This window comes from Pseudorasbora parva, chromosome 3 (genome assembly GCF_024679245.1).
Source record: "Pseudorasbora parva isolate DD20220531a chromosome 3, ASM2467924v1, whole genome shotgun sequence".
NCBI classification, from domain to species: Eukaryota; Metazoa; Chordata; class Actinopteri; order Cypriniformes; family Gobionidae; genus Pseudorasbora; species Pseudorasbora parva.
In genome coordinates this window covers 36781421-36805389 of record NC_090174.1, presented here as the reverse complement: position 1 = coordinate 36805389, position 23969 = coordinate 36781421, and the positions used below count along the sequence as shown (strand labels likewise).

At 37.5% G+C, this 23969-nt stretch overlaps 1 protein-coding gene across 2 annotated transcripts; it reads right to left on the bottom strand.

The window, feature by feature from the left end:
* Window positions 1-16019: 16019 nt before the first annotated feature.
* On the bottom strand, window positions 16020-21618 carry LOC137071024 (probable global transcription activator SNF2L2). Of its 2 annotated transcripts, none has more exons than XM_067438663.1 (6): window positions 21429-21618; window positions 18573-18802; window positions 18258-18363; window positions 17764-17865; window positions 17219-17351; window positions 16020-17015 (listed from the first exon to the last, which is right to left on the bottom strand). In XM_067438663.1, the coding sequence occupies exons 1-6, from the start codon at window positions 21510-21512 to the stop codon at window positions 16870-16872; spliced, it is 801 nt and encodes a 266-aa protein (XP_067294764.1). In that variant the 5' UTR covers window positions 21513-21618; the 3' UTR covers window positions 16020-16869. The 2 variants fall into 2 exon arrangements, with proteins under 2 accessions (XP_067294764.1, XP_067294765.1); XM_067438664.1 differs by lacking the exon at window positions 21429-21618 and adding an exon at window positions 20172-21280.
* Window positions 21619-23969: the final 2351 nt, after the last annotated feature.

The following is a 23969-nucleotide window of genomic DNA, read 5'->3' as shown; positions in this document are numbered from 1 at the left end:
GCAGTCTAGTCAGGAAACATGGGTTGGTTCATATTAATAATGGTATTAATTAATACAATGGAATGCCCGAAGCTGGGTAGCAAATGGGCAAGAGTTTAAACATTGTATTGCTGATTTGTATTCAGGAGACCTGGCTAAAACCAAATCTGGATTTTGTGATACAGGGGTATGTGGTTGTTCATCGAGATAGAAATGAAGGGAATGGGGGAGGATGTGCTACATTAATTAAAAAGAGGGGATTCCATATAGGATCCTGGGATTGGGAAAGGAGTTGGAATATGTGGTGGTGGAGGTATGGGTAGGACAGGATAGTGTATCTATAATTAACTTTTATAATCCATGCAGGAGATTGGAGTTCGATAAAATGGAAGAAATTGAGGGTCAGGATGGAAGAAAGGTAGTGTGGTGTGGGGATTTTAAAGGGGGGGTGAAATGCTGTTTCATGCATACTGAGCTTTTTACACTGTTAAAGACTTCCCATCCTAAACATAGAAAAAGTTTCAAAAACTAATGTTGGACATTTGATGGAGTATTTCTGTGTTAAAAATACTCCTTCCGGTTTTTTACAAGTTTCGGAGAGTTTTTTTTCGAGTATGGGTCGGCTTGACGTTAATAGAGCGGAAGGTCCTTGTATGGGCTGTACGGGCTCTTGTCCCGGTAGGGTGCGCGCGCGTGACTAAAGCGAGAGAGGAAATGCTCGCCCATAAACACTCTCTCAGCTGCAGATCCACTCGTCCGTGAACACTTATGATGCGGCGTGCTCCGCTTTATTCCTATGGGTGACATCAAGCGACTTCAATGCTTCAGCACAGCATTCCGGGAAGGCAGCGCTGCATTTGAACCGATTTGAACGCAGAAATGACGGGAAGCTTCACAACATCGCTTCAGTCGCGTCGCAAAGTGGATCTCCATGGTCACTGCTGTCACAGGACTCCACCAAATCATACCAAAGAAGTGTGTTTTTGACAGAGCGGTCCCAGCGATAAAGGTTCGGTCCTGCTTTGGAAGCAGCCGGTGAGTAAAACTGCTTCAAATGTCTATGCTGTGGGCTATCGTCACGTGAGTAAACATCAGTAAACGACACGATCGCGCGCTTCGTCATTCAAATGCGCTAACGGTTACTCCATTGTTGTTCTATGTATAACGTTACACTAGTCTGACGTGCAAAACCGTTTTGCTTGCTACTGCTAAGGTTTAGTCGCATACAATAGTCCATAAACCGAATCATGTCCTCATAAACTGCGAGTAAAGACACACAAATGTTGACAGGCCACTAAATACAGTACATACCACAGAGACGGACGTCCTGCTGCTGCTGTTTCTCCTGTTCAATTTATTTCAGCCTCCGGATCTGATTCTGGATCATATATCTATTAGCTGAGATCGATAGCCATGGGCTTCTCCACGCTTGAGGACGTCACCGCTTTGCGCACTCGTCATTCTTTAGCTCTGCCCACACGATACGCCTCCAGGCGCTCGTTTTTTTCTGGAAAGACTCGGCACAGCCTATATTTCTTTTATAAATATAATAAAACTAAAGACTTTTCGGAGATATGAAGGATGCAATTCTACTCTATAGGTACTCAAGATTGACATGAGATTGACTGACACTGAGTGTTTCCCCCTTTAACGCTCATAGTTCTCTTTGGGGTGGGAAGATGGATGAAAATGGTCGGATAATAGAGGAATTGTTGGATTTGAAAGGGCTGGTGTGTGTTAATGATGGTAGAGGTACAAGGATTGATATGGCTTCAGGAAATGAGTCAGCAATAGACCTTACTTTTACATCTAATGATATAGGAAGACTATGTGAATGAAAGCTATGGGATGAGCCAACAATACGGAGTGATCACTTTCCCATATTATGCTCAATTAGAATGAAGGTAAAAGAACAGGCTGAAGAGGGATGTGGGAAATGGATGTTTGGAAAGGCTAATTGGACAAAATTCAAGGAGTTATGTGAGGAAAGGTTGGATGGAGAGATAAGAGATATTGATATTGAAAAAAATTATTGTAATTTCCAGGAAATTATTAAAGGGGTGGCAGATGAAACTATTCCTAAGAGTTCTGGGAAAATGAGAAGGAAAGCAGTTCCATGGTGGAAATAGGAATGTAGAGAAGTAGTATGAGGTAGGAATAGGGCTTTCAGGCTATTATGGACTCATAATTATGAGCATTTGGTACAATCTAAAAAGGCGCAAACAATAGTAAGAAATACCATACGGCAGGCTAAGAGAAATTATTGGCGTCAGTTCTGCAGCTCAATAGGATGAATGACACCTGTGGGAGAAGTATGGGGAATGATAAAGAAGATGGGTGGAGTAAGGAGGGAATAGGGCTATCCTGTATTGGTAAGTAGGGAGGAGGAGGCAGTGAATGATAAGGAAAAGAAATGATGGCAAATGCTTTTGTAGCTATACAAAGTTCTGATCATCTAGAAGAGGATTGGAAGAAAGGAAGAGAAAAGACATTGAAGGTATATCCAAGAGTCTTGAGAAAACTGGGTGAAGGATTTTTTTGTATGGACGTTCTATTGGGGTTAAAATTGGAAAATAAATATTTGGTAGATATATTGTAGAAATTGGAACCCCTCAGGGCAGTGTTATCACCATCATGATAAATGATGTATTCTCAGAGGTAGGGCCTTGGTCATTTAAGTTTTTGGGAATAGTTTTTGATGCTAGGTTAACATGTGCAGGCCACATAGAGAAAATTATAGTAAAGTGTAAAAAGTTATTAAATGTAATAAGATGTCTGACAGGTGTGGATTGGGGGGCCAGCAGGCTATCGCTGAGGGAGGTATATGTTGCACTGATTAAATCTGTTATTGATTATAGGTGTATAGCATATAGAGATGCAGCAATAACTACACTGGCCAACTTAGAAGTTTTACAAAAACAAGCACTTAGAGTATGTAGTGGGACTATTCGGATGACATCTGCAGTAGTGTTACAGGTAGAGCTGGGTGAGATGCCTCTACAATTAAGGAGGGAACAGCTGGCAGCTAAATATTGGGCAAACATACAAGGACATGGTAGGTCTCACAAGGACACCGTTTTGCAGATATGCTGGGAGCATGGAAAGGTCAAGTCAGAGTTTTGTTTGGGTGGGTGATATTATAGGAAAAGAGATGGGGCTGGAGGGAAAAGAATTTAGCCCAATAGTTCCAATGCCAGCCAGACCACCTTGGCTACTTGGGCAACCTAGTGTGGACCTGCAGATATTAAATGGTAATCTAAAGAGTAGAAGGGATGTGGATTTATGTGAAGTATTTTATAATCAGTTAAATGAGGAGTATAATGGATATGTACACAGATGGGTCTAGATATCCTCAGTCTGGGCAAACAGGGGCTGCATTTGGAATACCAAAGATGGGGATCAAGGTACAGAAAAGACTGTCTGATAATTTATCTGTATTTACAACAGAGCTGGTGGGTATTTGGTTGGCATTGCAGTGGGCAGAAGAAGTTAGACCAGATAATGTTGTAATTTGCTCAGATTCTAGTGCAGTTTTAAATAGTTATGCAATCATTCAAATCACAATCAAGGCAGGATATAGTATATGAGGTACTAGAATGTTACACACGCATTTGTCAGTTGGGTATAAGAGTAAAGTTCCCATGGGTTTCAGCGCAGGAGAGTTTTCAACCATCCAAAATATCCACTCAAAGGAATATTGTGAGCAAACTTCAAAAATTCCTCCCCGAAACATATCTGAATGACTAAATGAAATGTCTGATTTTGCTGCTGGGTTGGAACACTATGGAATAGATATCCATTTTTCAATTGTGCAATGTATTTTTGAAGGGTTACAGTCAATTTGAGATGTAACTTTGGCCATCAATTCTTTGACTTATGGTCTTTCTGTTGTACTCTGGCTAACCCATCCCTGTTGAGCTAAAAGCTTGTATGATTATCTGTCACTTTCGGCTTTTGCCACCCGCAAGAATGTTTATTACTGTTGTGACGTCATAGTGAATTGTTGTATAGTCATTGCGTCACCTAAGCTCCACCCACATCCCACCTCTTTGCCCATTTTCTGTTATCCAGGTTTGACGCGCAATGACACCTGTGTCTACACTACACTTCAGACACTATGTCCATATTTTTTTGATTGTAACCACAGTCTATGGTTTCTCCCAAGGTTTTTTTCTCCATCCTGTCACCTGGTGAAGTTTTGGTACTTTGCCACCATCACCTTAGTTGGGAACACTAAATATTCAACTATATTACTGATCTGCACACTGACACTATATGATAATTGAACTGAACTGGATAACATCACTGTTTTCTCCAGAGCGACTGTTCAGCCTGAATCAAATTCTGTAGCATTATTTTCCTGTTAACACTGTGAAGCTGATTTGAAACAATCTGCATTGTAAAAAGTGGTATATAAATACAGGTGGCTTGATTAGTTTACAGCAAAACAACAGATAATAATAATAATAATAATAATAATAATAATAAACTCAAGCTCTGACTTGTTTTCTGTCAGTTTGTTTATTTGATCCTTCCAATTTAGACGTTTTGACGTGGCAGCGGAGATATGCAACCTTCTGTTTGAGAAGACCCCATAGTGACCTTGATTAGTGCTGATTGTTCCCATGTCACGTCTTGTATATACAGTCAAAGCAAAATTTTCTCACATTATCACAGTTTATTCACTATAGTTTAGAAAATTGGTTTCCATAGCAGCTGCATCCAAGCCTTATGCAAGTGCAATGCAAAGCATTGAATGCAATCCCACATAGCAAATGTTTTCTGGCCCAGCTCCGGGCCACATAATCACTTTTCCCTCGGCCCAAGTACCGCAATGAATGACTGCCCTGAAGCGGCCCAGTACTCGATTACAGACAAAGGTTACACATGGGCCATAACTGGCTCAAATCTCAGCCAGTTAATCACCCTTAACTGGCCTTGAGCTGGGCCAAAACAGGTTTTATTATCGGTACCAATTCTCAGCCGTAAGTTAACCATATCAACACCACCCTTTGACCAGAACCCCCAAAACTGAGCCATACCCAGCCTAATCTTACCCAAACCATGTGAACAAATATGAATCACAATTCTCCGTCTGGCAATCTTATGGAAAAGACTGGGTTTGGGTGTTTCCATGAGGCTTTATGATGTAGGTTGTTTTTCAGAGGTTAAGCTTGGCTTTTAGTTCCAGTAAAAGGAACTCTTAATGCTTCAGAATACCAAGACATTTTGGACAATTTCCTTTGTGGAAACAGTTTGGGGATGGCCCCTTCCTGTTCCAACATGACTGCGCACCTGTGCACAAAGCAAGGTCCATAAAGACATGGATGAGTGGGTTTGGTGTGGAGGAACTCGACTGGCCTGCAAGGAGTCTTGACCTCAACATGATAGAACACATTTGGGATGAATTAGAGCGTAGACTGCAAGCCGGGCCTTCTCGTCCTACATTAGTGCCTGACCTCACAAATGCGCTTCTAGAAGAATGGACAAACATTCCCATAAACACACTCCTAAACCTTGTGGAAAGCCATCTCAGAAGAGTTGAAGCGGTTATAGCTGCAAAGGGTAGGCCAACTCCACATTTCAACTCCATTGAGACATCAAGCCCATCAGAGGAATAGGATTATCAAAAGAGCCATGCCTTAATAGTGTTGCACTGCCTCCTTTGACCCAAATAGTCTGTCAAATGTCACCTCAAATATCTGTGGGAAATCACTCACCATAAGATTTTGGCCAGGGGAAATATTAATGATAAATTATAAAAACCAAGGAACAGTGTTAAATAAAATCAACGTTTCACAAAGAGATACATTATTCTCATAAATTTGTGCAGTAAAAAATAAAACAAAAATGTTTGCATGTATGCTTCCATGGGTGTGTGTGTGTATTATGCTGAAGGGACATAAATCAACAAAGACAAACAGAGGAAGAGAGAAAACAGTGATAGATATCATTTCATCCTGAGCCACAGGAAGCATTGGAAACATCATTACTTTACTCAAAACTTTAATCGGCCAAACACAGCACTGAGCAAAAGGATAATGGCAGCTTCACAGATCACTCTGCCAGATTGATTACCTCCAAGCTCATATTGACAGAGCACCTCTTTCTTTGAGTGATTCCTTCAGTTGTTGTTTGTGTCTGGGCAGTGGAACCAAAACATGTTTAATGCTGTTTCTGTGTTATATAGGATAGCAACTTTCCAGTGTTTTTGCTTGGCCAGGCTAACATTATGGGATCAATTTCCCATCAGAAAGTATTGCGGTCAGGGATCAAAAAAATTATAAGCATGAATCAAAAATGTAAAAATCCTTTAAAAATATATATATATATATATATATCGCACAAAACTGAAAAAATGAATGCAAATTTATGAGACTGTAAAAACCAACACCACATATTGTAAAATAATAACTATAGACACCCTCACTCCAATCTTTTAAATGTAACAGTCTTCAGAAAATAATAAGAATGAAACGTTTTTTCACAATTTATGGCAACATTCGTTATGAAAGCCTAAACAAAAATTATTTAAAGTGAAACTGAAAGTGCTGTTGTGCTCACCTCCTATTGTGCAATCAACTTTTGATTGCTTGAACTGCACTCATGATGTCCCAATATCCACGCCAAATGTCCGCTTCTGTGTATCCGGCGGTGAAGATAGTTAGTCAGTGGTGGTAAATGTGACAGGTAGTTGGGGATGTAAACCTTGGATAGGATGGAGAGCTCCTGATTCCCTTGAATAAAGTGACATACCTGAAGGTAAACCTTCTGGATTGGGGATTCTGCAAAGGATTCTGTAAAGAGTGGCTCTGTGATAGATTAACTTTTGTGAGGACTGGACTAATGAGCGGTCAGAAGTACACTCTCCCTTCTGACGTGGACCCTTTTATCTGTGGTTCTGAATCCAACAAGGTGTGGAACAGTTTAAAACAACTGTTACCCCCATGTTGGATTAAGAAAAAAAATAGAAGGATTGTGCTGTTTTTAACAATTAATAAAGAATTGTGTGTTGCCATTCTGGTGTGTTCTTCTCTGCCTCCAGTCAAATTTGGTTATTACAGTATTTTTAAAGGTGCACTATGTAGTATTTTTGCAGTAAAATATCCAAAAACCACTAGGCCAGTGTTATATTTTGTTCAGTTGAGTACCTACAATATCCCAAATGTTTCCAACTATTTGTAAATTGTGAGAAAATTGCTATTTTAACCAAGGACCGGGACGTTTCAGCATAGCGTTTGAGCAAACGGTATGAATCAATGATTTGGGTCGCCATTATCACGTGATTTCAGCAGTTCGAATCGTGTCAAACCGCCAAACTGCTGAACTCACGTGACATTGGCGACCCACAGCATTGATCGATTCACTGATTCATTAACCGTTTGAATCTTTTTGGAAGAATGCGGAAGAGAAGTAGAATTAAGTCGTAGTTTTTGATATTTTTGAACCAAAATGTATTTTCGATGCTTCAAGAGATTCTAATTAATCAACTGATGTCACACATGGACTACTTTGATGATGTTTTTATTCCCTTTCTGGACATGGACAGTAAAGTGGGCATTGACTGCATATGCTCTGGGACTAAAATATAAAATATCTTAAACCGTGTTCTGACGATGAACGTGTGTTAAGAGTGTGGAACGACATTAGGGTGAGTCATTAATGACATACATTTCATTTTTGGGTGAACTAACCCTCTAACTATCTAAACTCCCAAGACCATTTTTGGGGATTTCCGCCTGGATTTGGCCTACCCAAATTGAAAAACTTCCCATACACACATTCAGTGGACTAAGTTCAAAATGTTGGTGTCATTTTACAGGAAACCCTTTGAAGTTACATAAAACACTGCTAAAAGTCATAAACATGTAAGTATATGTTGTCTAAGCTGTAATAACCCCCCAATAAAGTAGGCGCGTTCTGATATTTTTTGTTATAAATTCATTTTTGAAAGTGTGTAACTCAGGCCTTGTGTGCTCTAGGACCCTGCAAACAGTTTTATGTGCCGTGAATATATCACTATTTCCACTTATCAAATAGCATCTAAAGCTTACACTTACACTTAGTATAAATAGCAATTATCGCTATGAAAATATAATATATTCACTTAGTGTAAATAGAATATAGTTGCTATTTACACTGGGCACCGGTGCCTTTTTAAAGTGTTGTAATTCCATGAGGATGGTCATGTGATCGACACAACTGATTATGGACATATGGGTCTTACAGAACTTCATGTACAAAAACTCAAGTTTAGTCAAATCCCAAAACAATTATGTTTCGTGTATTGTAATTTGCGAGACCTTTCAAATGGCAAATATCACATGATATCTGAGCTTTATGATGTTTTTGACATATTATATATATATGAAATATTATAAATTGTGAACGAGCATGAATGGGCACTCCACACATTTATCCAAATTAATCTTTAAATTGTTCACACAAAAACAATATTTTGAACAAGGCTGAGTAAATTATGACAGAATTTTCATTTTTGGGTGAACTCTCCCTTTAAATAGTTCTATAACAATATCATTATCATCCCCTTCTTCTCTGCAGACTGAAGCACTCCTGCTTCTGTGTAAATGACCAAACCCTCCATGATACTGGTGCATGCAGCCACGACGTGCACTCCACGTAAACGCCACTGCAATAACTGAGCTATTCAAGAGGATAAATGCAGCCGCAGGGATTTGCTTCTTAAAACGAACATAATATCAATTTCTCTGTCATTTGAGGTGGAAAATAACATTAAAAGCTATTTGCGTAAATCCACTAAAAACCTTCTTGACACAAAGTAGGTTCAACCGTTCCTTCGGAAACTTTTTTTTACTGCTTATCACTTGACAGTATTACTTGTTATCTCATTCTTTTTGGCATTTTATTTTTGTATTATAGATTATTTTCTCATTTGAAGTTTCTTCTGTGTGTGTGTGGTCCTGGGTTTTTTTTGGTCCCCATGAAGAAACAGCTTATAAATCATACAGATTATTTTTTGAAAATGTAAAAATGCTGAACATTTTCTGTGATGGATTTAGGGGACAGAATACACAGTTTGACAGTATAAAAGTATAAAAATAATTATGTTCATCGAAAGTCCCCGTGTGTGTGCGTGCGTGTGTGTTATTTAAGGAGAGTCTGAGGGTTTAGCTCAGGCCAGCCAAAATGTGAAATTCTCAATATCCTATACGTTACAATGCAACACAACATACTAAAGACATTTTGTATGCTGACCTTCATGACAAGTGTACAAAACAAACAAAAAAATTCACATTAAAGTGTGATTAATTATTATTTATGTGTAAAGTATAATTATTTGAACTTATAATCATTGGCTTGTCATTCACCATAAAGTTTTCATCTTTCTGAGCTGGCATAGCAAGGTGAATGTCAAAATGTAATGACAACAGTTATTATATAGGAAGGAAGTAACATGACGGTGTTGTGACAAGAGAAATTAGGTTACATTATGTATCACAGAATGAGTGGGTTGCCTTCAAAATGTCAAAAAAGTTCAATTACTTTGTGAATTATTCCAGATCTCTTCTGAAATAATGACAAGGAAATAATGGTTCCTCTCAAAACATTCTCTCATTTTTAAATGTACACTCTGGTGAAAACCATAGAAACATGAACTCATTTATTGGAAAGCATTACAATGACTGAACCCTGGTGTCACAAATGGTTGCAATAAAGATGAATGCAGGATAAATCCAAGCAGTTTAAATTTACATGGATGTAACAGCCAAACCTAACTCGACTGGAACTGACAATGAACTGAAAAAGGCCTTATATCAATAACCATAGAAACAGATGAAAAGGAAAGGAAACTATAGCTGAAATAATAAGAAACTGAACTAAACAAGTGAAAACCCACACAAACACACAAAGAACACATATCTTCCGTAACACATGGATTCTTTTTTATATATTTTGACACACACACACACATGTTAGGTTTTTGTGAATTGTGGGGAATTTCCATCGATTATTCACAGGAAACATGCTGCAGTTTTACATTTTCAAAAAAAACATAATTTAGTATGTTTATAAATCCATTTACATTGTGGGGACCGCTGGCTGGTCCCCACAATGTAGGTGATTTCAGGTTTATATTACATTGTATATTACATTATATTACACACACACACACGTTTTTAGTCCCAATGAGCAAAACAAGCTTATAAATCATACAAAATGATCTTTTTTATAAAATAGCAAAAAGTTTTGTGTGATGGGATGGTTTGGAGGTGGGGTTAGCGTAAGGGAGAGAATATACAGTTTGTAAAAAGCCATGGAATGTCCCCATTAAACATGGAAACCCAACGTTTCTGTGTATGCGTGTGTGTGTGTACTGGTTTGACATACATTATGAGGCGATGTAGTGTCAACTGTATAATTGTAGTGTCTAAAATGTCATCTTTTGTAGTATACATTTTAATGTGATTTGTTTTTATTTTAATTTAGCATGTTTTTATGATTTATGGACCTGTGGTAAAAACAAAAGGATAAACTCCACACAAAGAAAACAGGGTGATGCACAGCTAAAGTGGCAAAATGCAGAACCCATTAGGTCTCAGATCTCCTTCATGCTCGTGGATATTCAAACTAAGTGAAATGATGTTGATTATTCTCATCATGACTCTCTCCACTCCTCACTACTTTATGTTTTAAACTAGCACACATTGCATTATGACCAGTAAATTACATTTCAGCAAAAGAAAAGAGTTCTTTGATATCGGTAAAGCCTGAAGCTGGTCTAAAGTGAGTTTGTATTTGTTCTGCTGCACAACGTATGAACACAACGTAAAGAAATTTTTTGAATTTCCTTCGAATCATGAATTTCATGAGTTCTCTTCATTTGATGTCCTAGTCCTCTTATTTACCTGTTTCTGATATCCCCATACAATTGCATCATGAAATTCATTTCATGTGCTTCACCCATCTTGACCCAAATGTTTTAGAATGACTGCACTCTCAGATGAAAAGGGGTTCTGTCAGCTGCTTCATATATAGAATATTTTGATTCCCACAATGAAATCCTTTTATGGATTTAGAATTAAACAACTTGAACCAATGAAACATGACAGCATTATGCAATCATTTATTAAAGGGGTCATGAACTGAGAAATAAACCCCCTCAATTCCCTTGAGCTTTTGATAAAGGTCATGGTAACTAATATAGCCTAAGAATATCCTGAAAGTTTCAGAGCTGAAAACTTCCTTGTTAGTCAAAGAAAAGCTTTTATTGACACCAGGCCCACTCCGTACAGCAATCCTTTACATGATCTGTTCTCCGGAGAAGCCAGCCTTCGGAATTTAATGAAATGAGACAGAGCTTTTGTTTATTTTTTTTGTGGAATTCCTAAACAATGATTGTAGCACAAGTGAAAATCAACAAAGTTCTCTTCTTTTTCGGTTTAGCCCACACTTTCTGCATGTAACTCAATTTTGACCCCTTTAGTCAGCACTATGACTGGGAAAGGTACAGCTTTTCTAACATTAACCTACACACAGGCAAAATGACTATTATACTGCCTGCCAATATCGAACAATATTGGCAGCGACACAGAAATATGTGGCAGCTCACAGAATTAGTTATGCATGATGCACAGATTTTTTGGTCTTCAAGTTATTGATCTTACAAAATGTCATTAAAAATGACCAAAAAACTTAAGAAAACACATTTGGATGTACACATACATATATAGGATATTAATTTAATTTAATTTAAATTAAAGTGAAAAAAAACTATATATATATATATATATATATATATATATATATATATATATATATATATATATATATATATATATATATATATATATATATATATATATATATATATATATCCTGTTTCAGAGTTTATATATATATTTATATGGACAGCTTGTGACCTAACATGTTCTGTCTCCACTTCCTTGTTGCTAAAATTGTTGAGCACATGACAAAAAGATTCTTATTTTATTGGCTGTGTACATGTCATGTGATAATATTGAATATTATTACTGTATTTTAAATGTTATTTTCTCTGCGTCATTTATAAATGACAATCTACCATATAGGGATAAAGCTCATTGTTGTAGTTTATGGTTTATGCACTATTTCTTTAATGTTGTATAAGGCTACAATGTTGAAATAATTCAGGTCTCCAATTAAATTTTTCCAGTGACTGATCACATCTAAATTTTTCAGTTGGCCAAATTGAATTTCTGTGAATTAAATTGCATACATTCACAGAATTTCAATTCGGCCAAATGAAAAATTTAGATGTGATCAGTCACTAGAATTTTTTTTAATTGGATCCTTTTTTTTTTTTTTTTTTACAGTGTACTGTAGACATTGAGCTACAAAATTATTCCAACATTTTTGTTAGTGTTCTGGATCTCAGTAGTGTTCACATCAGAACGTTATATAGTCTATAGTGTATTTGTAGGTGTAGCGTGTCATCTGAGGCAAACGTTTGTTGACAAAGGGAAAGTTTTTGACTATGTTTACACATTTAATCGCCTCTGTGGGTTTTGATATTTTCCTTCATCCACATTGCCCATCATTTAATTTTTATTTATGTATTTATTTACAATGAATTATATGTGGAGTATAACTACTATAACCTTTGTTTGTTGGCGCCATCTAGTGGTTTTGCAGGCTAGTGGTTTTGTAGAATATTCATCATCATGCAAATAATTGTGTCTAACCAAATAAATATTTGAGAAAAGGGATCTATAGCATGATATCATAGGAGAATCTTTTAAAAAAAATACTATATAATTATTTGAATGTTCCATTGATCACATAAACCTGTACTTAAACCATACAGTTTCTAATAAACTGACCTGAAGAACTTATAATGGACAATATTTTTTAATATTCAAAGAACCATATATGCAATTCAATAATTCTATGAAAATGCCTTGTTAAGAGGGTGCTGGAAAGAATCAAAAGAACATTTATTTTTAAAAATGTACAATTTCTCCCAAGACAAACATATAAATTAATTACGGGTCCTAATGCTCTGTGGTGTAATAATTCGATTTCTCTAGTAATAATTAGATTATCCGTAATCTGACAGAATGTTAACCCTTTCATGCGTGGTGTCCACATTTGGGTACAGTTAATTTAACTCCATTTTAAAGATATAAAATATAGCATAACCTGTGATATTCTTCTATAAAGTTGAGATAAGACAGATATATTACTTACTGGACCAAAACAGAAAAAAATGCACTTAGAAGGTACTGTTACTTCATTCTCTACTGTTGAAGTAATCTACTGGGTTAAAGACGCTGTAAAGACTCGGTACAGCGTATCTTTATTTTATATTATAAAACTAAAGACTTTTCTGAGATATGATTATGAAGGATGCAATACTACTTTATAGTTACTCAGTTTGACATAAGATTGACCCCCCCCCCCCATCCTTTTAATTTATCCTCTGTTCTTCACCAGCTCTAACCTGAATTAATTTACAGTTATTATGCTCTAGACTTTAATGACTTCACTCTATTGTACAATTTGTACTTCTCTATTGCTGACAGCTCAGGTGAATAAGCAATAGGCTACCAGACCAAAATTTTGCAATTATATTACCATTACAGGTGCCAACGGAAGAAGAGCCATAGGCATCAATGTTGAGGCAGCAGAAAAAGCATCCAGATGGCTCTGGTTGAAGAGGGGTGACCAGTGGGGGCAGTAGAATGCCACTTGGACACAGGCCGGGGTTTGATCAGCCCCAGTTAGGTCATCAGGTCGAGGGTGTCTGTAGCAAGACCCGAAACACCCAGTGACTCCTGAAAACAACACTGATGATGTGTCCAAAGGTTGTGCATCAGAAGATGCTTCTGTAACCATTAGCAGCCTGCTAACATATACATTCTTTCCAATTTATTCTTTTGGCAGTGCCAATTATTGCAGTTTCTGTGACAAGTCATCAGTTAGCCCACTGTAAAATAAAGCATTACAGTTTTTCTTGATTGATAACATAGCTTTCTCACAACTATAAACAAAATCTCAAAACTACATTTATACAAACCTCAAATTCCCACATCAAACTTAAATATTTCAACTAAAAACATCTCTTCAATTTTGTCAGAATGAAACTTTGGCCTCAGATGGCACACATGACCTTCAAATACACTGAGTAATTTCCTGCATTGAACACTATAGTGAGATTCATTCATAAAACGTATGTGTTAGAAGCAGGAAAAATGGGCAAGCGTAAGGATTTAAGAATGTTTGACAAAAAACAAATTGTGATGACTAGATGACTAGGTCAGAGCATCTCCAAAACTGCAGCTCTTGTGGGGTGTTCTTGGTCTGCAGTGGTCCTTAAAGGACCTGCTAACATTTTGGTGCCAGATACCACAGCACATCTTCAGGGGTCTATCGGAGTCCATGCCTCAACAGGTCAGGACTGTTTTGGCAGCAAAAGGGGGACCAACACAATAATATAATGTTATGCCTGATTGGTGTATATCATCAGTTTTGCTACTTAATGTTTACTCATGGATAAATGTGAGCCATTTGAGTTTGTGATTCTTCAGTTAAATATATACACTCACCTAAAGGATTATTAGGAACATCATACTAATACTGTGTTTGACCTCCTTTCCCCTTCAGAACTGCCTTACTTCTATGTGGAATTGATTCAACAAGGTGCTGAAAGCATTCTTTAGAAATGTTGGCCCACATTGATAGGATAGCATCTTGCAGTTGATGGAGATTTGTGGGATGCACATCCAGGGCACGAAGCTCTCGTTCCACCACATCCCAAAGATGCTCTATTGGGTTGAGATCTGGTGACTGTGGGGGCCATTTTAGTACAGTGAACTCATTGTCATGTTCAAGAAATCAATTTGAAATGATTCAAGCTTTGTGACATGGCGCATTATCCTGCTGGAAGTAGCCATCAGAGGATGGGTACATGGTGGTCATAAAGGGATGGACAGAAACAATGCTCAGGTAGGCTGTGGCATTCAAACGATACCCGATTGCCACTAAGGGGCCTAAAGTGTGCCAAGAAAACATCCCCCACACCATTACACCACCACCAGCCTGCACAGTGGTAAGAAGGCATGATGTTCTCATTTTGTTTATGCCAAATTCTGACTCTACCATCTGAATGCCTCTTTTTCCTATTTGTAGTAGAGATGAGTGGTACTCGGTGGGGTCTTCTGCTGTTGTAGCCCATCCGCCTCAAGGTTGTGTGTGTTGTAGCTTCATAACGAGTGGTTATTTCAGTCAAAGTTGCTCTTCTTTCAGCTTGAATCAGTCGGCCCATTCTCCTCTGACCTCTAGCATAAACAAGGCATTTTCGCCCACAGGACTGCCGCATACTGGATGTTTTTCCCTTTTCACACCATTCTTTGTAAATCCCTGAAATGGGTGTGCGTGAAAATCGCAGTAACTGAGCAGATTGTGAAATACACAGACCGGCCCGTCTGGCACCAACAACCATGCCACGCTCAAAATTGCTTAAATCACCTTTCTTTCCCATTCTGACATTCAGTTTGGAGTTCAGGAGATTGTCTTGACCAGGACCACAGCCCTAAATGCATTGAAGCAACTGCTATGTGATTGGTTGATTAGATAATTGCATTAATGAGAAATTGAACAGGTGTTCCTAATAATCCTTTAGGTGAGTGTATGTGTTCACGTTTTATGAATGTGATCATGGCTAAACAAGTGTTAAAGGAGGGTATTTAAAAAAGAAAAAAAGTTTTGTAGAAATCATTGAGAAAATTGTGATGTGTGTGAAATCATGTGAAAATAATAAAATGTTTTGAGAAAATGTCTTTGTTTTTAAAACGAAATCCGTTCTAGTGTGTTTGCAATCTAGAAAAACTGTAAGATAGCCAGATTACTAAATTACTAACAGAATTGTATGGCTCACTTTTTATTGTATTGGTTACAGTTCAGTGTTTATGAAATCTGCTTTAAAGAGGCAAAATATCCTATTATTATTATTACTATGATACAAAACATATTTCAATTACCCACAAAGCAAGAGAAGAAACTGATGCACATTAGGCACATGATTTCATAAAAAATGTTTATTTCAAGATGATGTCTCAAACCTTGTTGCCCTTTTACATCATATAAACCCCATACATTTTAATGTCAGAATCTGTGCACAAACACACCAGTTCTGCCATCCATCATAAACTGAACACACAAGTGTGAATATACCATCAATAGGTGCCTCTCTTTGAGGGCAGTATCTGATCTGTCACCAAAGAATACATTGCCATTATGCCCCAAGTTCCTCTATGTACAGATAGTTATGATCCTGTGAAAACTAAAGCGAGATAAAGCTGCTGGATAAAAAATCGTAACTTTTTTTCAGAGATGTTGACAGGTAACGAAGGAAAGGGAAACGTACAAAGAGAGGATGACAAAGTGCTCATAGTCACAAAAAACCACAGATTAAAAATTCTCTGAGACAGAGACATAATTGCTTGCAAATTTAGCACAGCTTATCACATCTTAAAAGATTGAATGCATTTTTTTAAATGATCATACAATATCATATGTCAATACCACCATTTTCCATCCTTGGGGGAAAAAGAGAGAGAACATTTTTCAGGCAGTCTGAACTTACAGAACTTTATCACCATGATGTTATCTATTTTGGGTTTATGATATATTTACATTATATAAATACATGAAAATAATGCCAATTTTAAACGCATTACTGCAGAAGCACTGCATTGATAATATTGTTTTTAGAATACAAAGGTTTTATAAAGATGTTTTAAGCAACCAATATAATGAGAGATCACATTCGGAGTAAATCCTTGAGTCAAACATCAAGGAAAGTTGGACTGAAATGGCCATACAATGTTCTTAAAATGGCATACAACATATGAGACCATCATTTGGGGTCTAATCCAATAGTCCTCTCGTGTTAATCTCACATTCTTGGCCGATGTCTTCATCACTGTTTGCGACCGGGCTGGAATTACTAGGATTGGTTTTATTTTTCTCCTTTTTTTCGTCTACCTTGGGATTTTTTGTCTCTGAAACAGGAGCTTTTAAGACAAAAACATTTTTAATTGACATACCTTAAATACTATATCCTTAATAATCGGTTTTGATTCATAGTATAAAATAGAAATTATTTCAAGCATTTATGTAATATTGGGTTTCTATAGCATCCCACAGAATTATTGAATTTCCACATATTTTAACGTGCATTTCATCTCAATCTAGACAAAGCATGCATTTGACTTACCATCTAGACTAAAATGATGGCCACCATCTGCCTCACTGCTTCCAACAGCATCACTGTCTTCCTCACTGAGTTCCACTATTCGCTGTCTTGCACTCTCAAAAACAGACTTCAAAACAATGGAGTCTTCAAAGATCTATGATATAGAGAAACATTTAACAATCTCTATACAATCCATCCTCTATATCCACTAATACAAAGCTTTTTGTTTTGAAAAAATATGCAGACCATATATAACCCGTTAACTAAAGTAATGTTTTAAGGTTTATTGCGAATATTAACATGTTTTTAATGTTAGAATTCTGAATAACTCTTAAAATATATTTGCATAAATGATTATTTTTTGTGTTTACATAAAAATAATGCAAGTTGATAATTTAAACAAAACATTCAAAAGAAAATATACGCAAATACCAATGTGGGACTTTCAATCAAGTGAGTAAAGTTCAGGGTATAAATACCATTGCAATGCACAGAAAAGTTTGAAACATTTTTAAAAAATATTTTTAAAGGATGAATGACCAAAGAACATGTTCTTAAGAGAGCACCTGAGATCCTTCCAGATTAAACGTCTGAGCGTTGTGACACATCTGCATGATATCCTTTTCCAGGTCTGCAATGCACCTGTATTTGTGATTACGCACTCTCTCCTGCACAAACAAAACCAGGATACATGCAAAGGAATTTGTGTAAGAGCGCAGAAGACGGAAACAAAGAACATGTTCCATTAACGGTCATAAATGCATTACTGCTTTATCCAATCCAATGCAAACATCTACTGAACTTTATAAGTAATGACATATTTTCTTCTTTATTTTTTTTATGATCGAACCTGTAAAAAATCCTCCTCCTGCACATCACTCTAAAACCCAATCAGCAAAAACACACAACCTGTGTGACAAGAGCAAAATCAATGTGTTTCTTGAGCTGAAAGGGATGTCAGTGTCGAGATAAGAATGGAAAAAAGTGAAGGATGGTCTGGTGGAAAAGGGAGTGGAAGCAGAGGGTGAGATTTGTGTAATTGGGAACAATTCAAGTTCACCCTGATCCTCCTGAAGTCGACTGGCTTGCGGATGAGCTCGTAATACTCTGGCACCTCTTTTCTCGAGGGCAGCTGGACGAAACCTTTACTGATCTGTCGGCCCAACCTGTAGAACGGTGGCGTATTCAAGAGAAGGTACAAAAAAGAGCTGTTACTCATTTTCACTGACCTGACTTACAAACAAAGAAAGACAATATTAAGTCAAAACTTTGATGATGAGGTTCTTTGTAAATCATTATGTTTTAGTGCCACGCTTCATATGTCATAAAAAACAATCAACAACAACCGATTAAGTCTGTGTGTTTAAGTACTGACGTGTCCTTGTAGTTGATGACCATGTCTACGATGGTGTTCATCTGTTTTGTGAGCTTGGGAGGGTTGGGGGGCAGCTTCTCGGCAGGAGGGCGACCCCGTCGCTTTTTTACTTTCTCCACCACCTCCAGACCAGTCTCAGAGCACTGGTTCCCTTGTTGATCACTTTTTCGTTTCTTCAACTTGCTTTCCTCCTCCATAACCTCAGACACTCCGTTGTGGATAGCCTGAGACTGAGGACAAGACATGATCCATGGGAACACTGATGAGAGCTACTGGATGTGACAGAAATAGAGATTTGGACATACACTGGAACTAAAAGGTATCCTTACTGTGCACAATCTATCAAAAATAAAATAATACCTTCAACTAACTTGTTTAATGTTAGCTAGTTAACCAGAAAGTGATGCTTTTGTATAGATACAGCTTTATAAGTATGAACTAATAATGATATATCACAATATCATCAATAATATACGAATAATATCAAATGTTAACGAATTGAACATTACTGTAAAGAGCTACAGAGTTACAGTTTAGGATTTAATTTCTAAAATTCTAGGATATAATATAAGAGCTATTCGGGACATTGTTGTGCTCATTTGTATTATTCAGGGTGCATGCAAATTTGCAATTCATTACTGTAATATTCTTAAGACATATGAAGGGATTATTAATCATTGCATAAATTAATTTTAATTCAGTGTTTTGTTAGGTTTGTGCCATCATCAACATTAATATGGCCCGCCAATAACACTCAGTAGAAAGATTTTGTGGCAATTTATTAGTTTAGTTTAGTTTATTTATTTATTTAACAGGGACAATACACAACACAAATGTTGTGCCAGAGTTAGCTAAGATAGCTCATTTGCATCTGCGGTCCCTGGGCAGTGCTAACTATAAACATGTAGAATTTATGATAGGTGCCATGTTATATTGGTATGTTGTAACACGCTTAAAAAATAAAACATTTTTGTCAGTGAATACCATAAAAGAACTATTTTTGGTTCCCTAAATAACTTTTCAGAATATGTCAAAAGGGATAGTTCACCTAAATTGTTTTAATTCTGTCATAATTTACTCACCCTTCCTACAAATGTATGAATTTCCTTCTTTTGCTAAACACACACAAAAAACATATTTTGAAGAATGCTAGTAACAAAACAGTTGATGGACCCCATTGACTCCCATAGTGTTTTTTTGTTTGTTTGTTTGTTTGTTTGTTTTGTTTTTTGGTACTATGGAAGTCAACTGGGTCCATCAACTTTTTGGTTAATCAGAATCTTCAAAATATCTTCCTTTGTGTTCACTGGACAAAAGAAAGTCATACATGTTTGGAACAGCTGGAGGGTGAGTAAATTATGACCATTTTAATTTTTGGGTGAACCCTTTAATTTTATTTAATCTAAATAACATTTAGAGCAATGGAGGGTTCAATGTTAAAGCTTCTTCATGAAACCACAGATTCTTAATAGAGGATAATATTCAAATCCAAGATAGTTTGCATAATAGCATTACATAACTAAGCAGTTTAAACGAACTTTCTGCCCTTTCCAGGTCCAAACTGACACATGACATCATTATCATGGCTACACGTCTCACCAGGCAGGATGCCTTAAATCTTCAGTTGCCTCAAACACGAACAGCTGCTTTCACTTCCATTTAATATTTGATAAAGCACCACTTAGCAGTATATCACGGGCTCAGTATGATACCACATGGGCTTCTGGGGAGGCAAGATATGCCGATACACTTATCTTCAGTCCCATTGTGAATGAAACGATTGAGGTTAACGACAATGCTAATCACCGGCTAAAATGCCTAAAATTGCGTACGGTGGTTCACAATACACAGCGTCCACCAACACGATACGAGGCGCCACGCCGCCGCTTATGTACACGCACACTCCTCACGTGTGAAAATAAGCAACATGCATAATTCACTGTTTGTGCGCGCGCGCGCTGCCGAGTCTGTGTTTTACACAAAGGCAATTAAAGTGCAATGATATTTCTGCCGCAGCCAGTACTGGCACAGAGTGCATATGAGAGGGATGAAAATATGAATTCTGAGTATGACGCTATGCAGGCAGTGCCAGCCATTGGTGTCTAGATCAAATACACAGGCACGCGCACACAGAGAAAGCTCTCAAATACTTAAAATGCAAAGAAAGCAGACAAAATAAGACGCAAATGTACTGACATGATGAGAGAACAGCCCCTCACAGACGCAAGCATTTCACGCAAACATCCTCAACGCGGGCGTAAGAGAAACGTGAAAGCTCGAGCGCGCAGAGAAACACACGGAAAACATTTATTCACACGTACCCCAGGGGACCGTGGAAGGAAGGAGGCCTAATAATCAACAGCATAATAATGGAATGCATGCACACACACAAGCTTGCATGCAAAGACGCACAGCTGAACCCCAAACATGCAGGGTGTTTTCAACAAGCACATTAAGAAAAGTCTATATTTGGTGCAACATGCAAAAAAAAAAAAAAAAAAAAAAACTCTAGAACGAAAAAAGAGGTGTCAGGACGCGCACAACCGAATTGTCTGGGCAATGTTTTCCTTCAGCAGACACCGATCACACCTACACACACATACACATTCCCTCTCTCACTTTCTGTCTGTGTGCCCATGTGCTGAAGCCTGGTGTGATTGCGTGCTCTATGCGCAGGAGAGAGAGAGCAAGTGAGAAGGAGAGAGAGGAGAGAGTGAGAGTGAGAGAGAGAGAGAGAGAGAGAGAGAGAGAGAGAGAGAGAGAGAGAGAGAGAGAGAGAGAGAGAGAGAGAGAGAGAGAGAGAGAGAGAGAGAGAGAGAGAGAGAGAGAGAGAGAGAGAGCAAGAGGGCGATTTACCTGACTGTGGTCTCCAGGCTGGCTCCAGTCTGGAGGAGAGAGAATTAGCAAACCAGCATTGCAGCGCGCAGCCAGTTTCTTCATCAGCTGATCACTCAAAACGCACAGCCCAAAAGGGGGGCGAAAAGCGCCCAGCTTTTCATACACAAATCAATTGCTGTTAGGATGTTGAGAGAGAGAGAGAGAGAGAGAGAGAGAGAGAGAGAGAGAGAGAGAGAGAGAGAGAGAGAGAGGAGAGAGAGAGAGAGAGAGAGAGAGAGAGAGAGAGAGAGAGAGAGAAATAACTGTGAGAAGCCTTTCTGCTAGTTTGTCCCCGTGGAAAGGCCTGCAGCTCGCTTTTCTCTCTCTCTCTCTCTCTCCCTCTCCTTTTCTCTCTCACTCACTGCATGTTTTAATATCGACTGTCGCAATCTGGTTTCTTTTCCTTTTTTCCTTTCCCTCTCTCCCTCTCTATTATGTTCTTGTTCAGTCTTTTTTAAACGCCCCTCTGTTAAAAGAACCAGGCTCCATTTTTGTGCCTATGCAGATGGTTTTTTGCAAGCTTTCCTGACATCTTGAGAAGATTCCAGGGTAGTTAATGTTGTTACACACACACACACACACACACACACACACACACACACACACACACACACACACACACACACACACACCACACACACACACACACACACACACACACACACACACACACACACACACACACACACACACACACACACACACACACACACACACACACACACACACACACACACACACACACACACACAAGTTGGCTAATGGCATGTGTGTATCAGCGTCTGGTAGCTTTTACAACATAAAAGAGAATAGATATTCTAGTGAAATCATTTGGGGCTATAAATATTACCAGATATGGTCTAAAACATAAGGGGCATATCAAAACGTTTCTGTCTGCTTCCCATTGAGAATTGAGACCTTTCACTTATAAAGTAGCTTCACATGTAGCTCAATGGCGTCTACTTGATAATTATTCTTATGCCATATTATTGTAGGGGTCAACAGTGTCCTATATTACTTAGAATTTGATTCTTGGTCAAATATGATCGTTGATGTCAGACCTGAGAGATGTTTGTTTACACTGAAATGTCTGAAACGCTATGGGTGTGAATGTGGTGTAATGAGATGTAATGCATTTCTATTGACTCAAGTCTGTTTATCACCAACTAAAGAAATACACGTTTTGCATATTTCTATTAGAAATTAATGTCTATACTATAATAGTCATTGTGTTATCTAAATCAGTTTATCTGTCATGTTTATTTGTATAATACTGTCAAGCAACCTTGAGTAAAGGCGCTATATAAAATAAATATTATTATTAGTATAACTGCAAAGAAACTTATTACAAGAAGTTATGATAGTAAAATACACTCTATATAATGTAATGTGCTATTTTTAGCATTTTCTAAACTGATTTTACATTTTTGAAAGTTCAGTTATACAATAAATTGCCAACATTTCCTATGAGGTTACATTGCCATCTGTCATCGGAAAGCCCTGTGATGAGTCATATTCCTGCTTTTAATATTCTCCATAATTTTCATGAATGAAATATGCCTCTCAAGTGTCTGTTTAATAAAAGATGCAGTTTTAAAGTCCGGCACAGCTCATGTACAGTTTGTTTGCCATAGCAACAGCTTCCTTATAGAAGCCATTGTTTAATTTATCAAATAATCTTATCAGATGTAATCGAAGATTTGACAAGCTTATGAGAAGTATTTTAATGTTTGACCATGGAGAGCAGATTATTAGTGTATTGTGGTATGATTACATGCTGTCATAATTTTACATTTCATATGCATGTTTTGCTATCAGGTCGACAAGGGCATTTTGGTAAAACATCTCAGGCGGTTACTATGGCAACACCACGTTTTACTGGCTGCAGACCGCACTGAGCTGTAATGCTATAGCATTTCATCACAAAACACAGACACACACACTTTCTCGTACAGACACATTGAGCTGAACATTCTCAAACACAATGAGCCACTGAGCTACATAAAGAAGAGCAAAAATCCACTAAACTAAGATGTAAGAAGTTAATGTAATTATGTGCATGCATCCACAGTATATAAATGAAGTACCTATATTCTGACACAAAAACATGCACACAACACATCATGTTACACAAAAACTACACAAAAATGTTTGTCAAACCTAACCTCAAGTAATACACTAAATTAATTTCTCACCACAAGATATTGTTTATGTAATACTATTGGCTGTCTTATATCTGTCTATTTTCCCTTACATTATAGCTGAACTGATTCTATAAGTATTGAATGTCAGCTGTTGTCCTTGTTATTCTCTCATTATTCTTAAAGAGCCCTTCATTTTGTAAAGAATCTCTTTCATCATGTTAACAATTGGAAACATGATTGTCTAACCTCAATAATGGGCATAGACTGATTGGTATTATGCTGCAGAATGCATTAATATCACATAGGATTTCATTTGAAAGATTAGTTCACGAAAAAAAATTAATCAAATCTCTCATCAGTTACTCACCCTCATGTA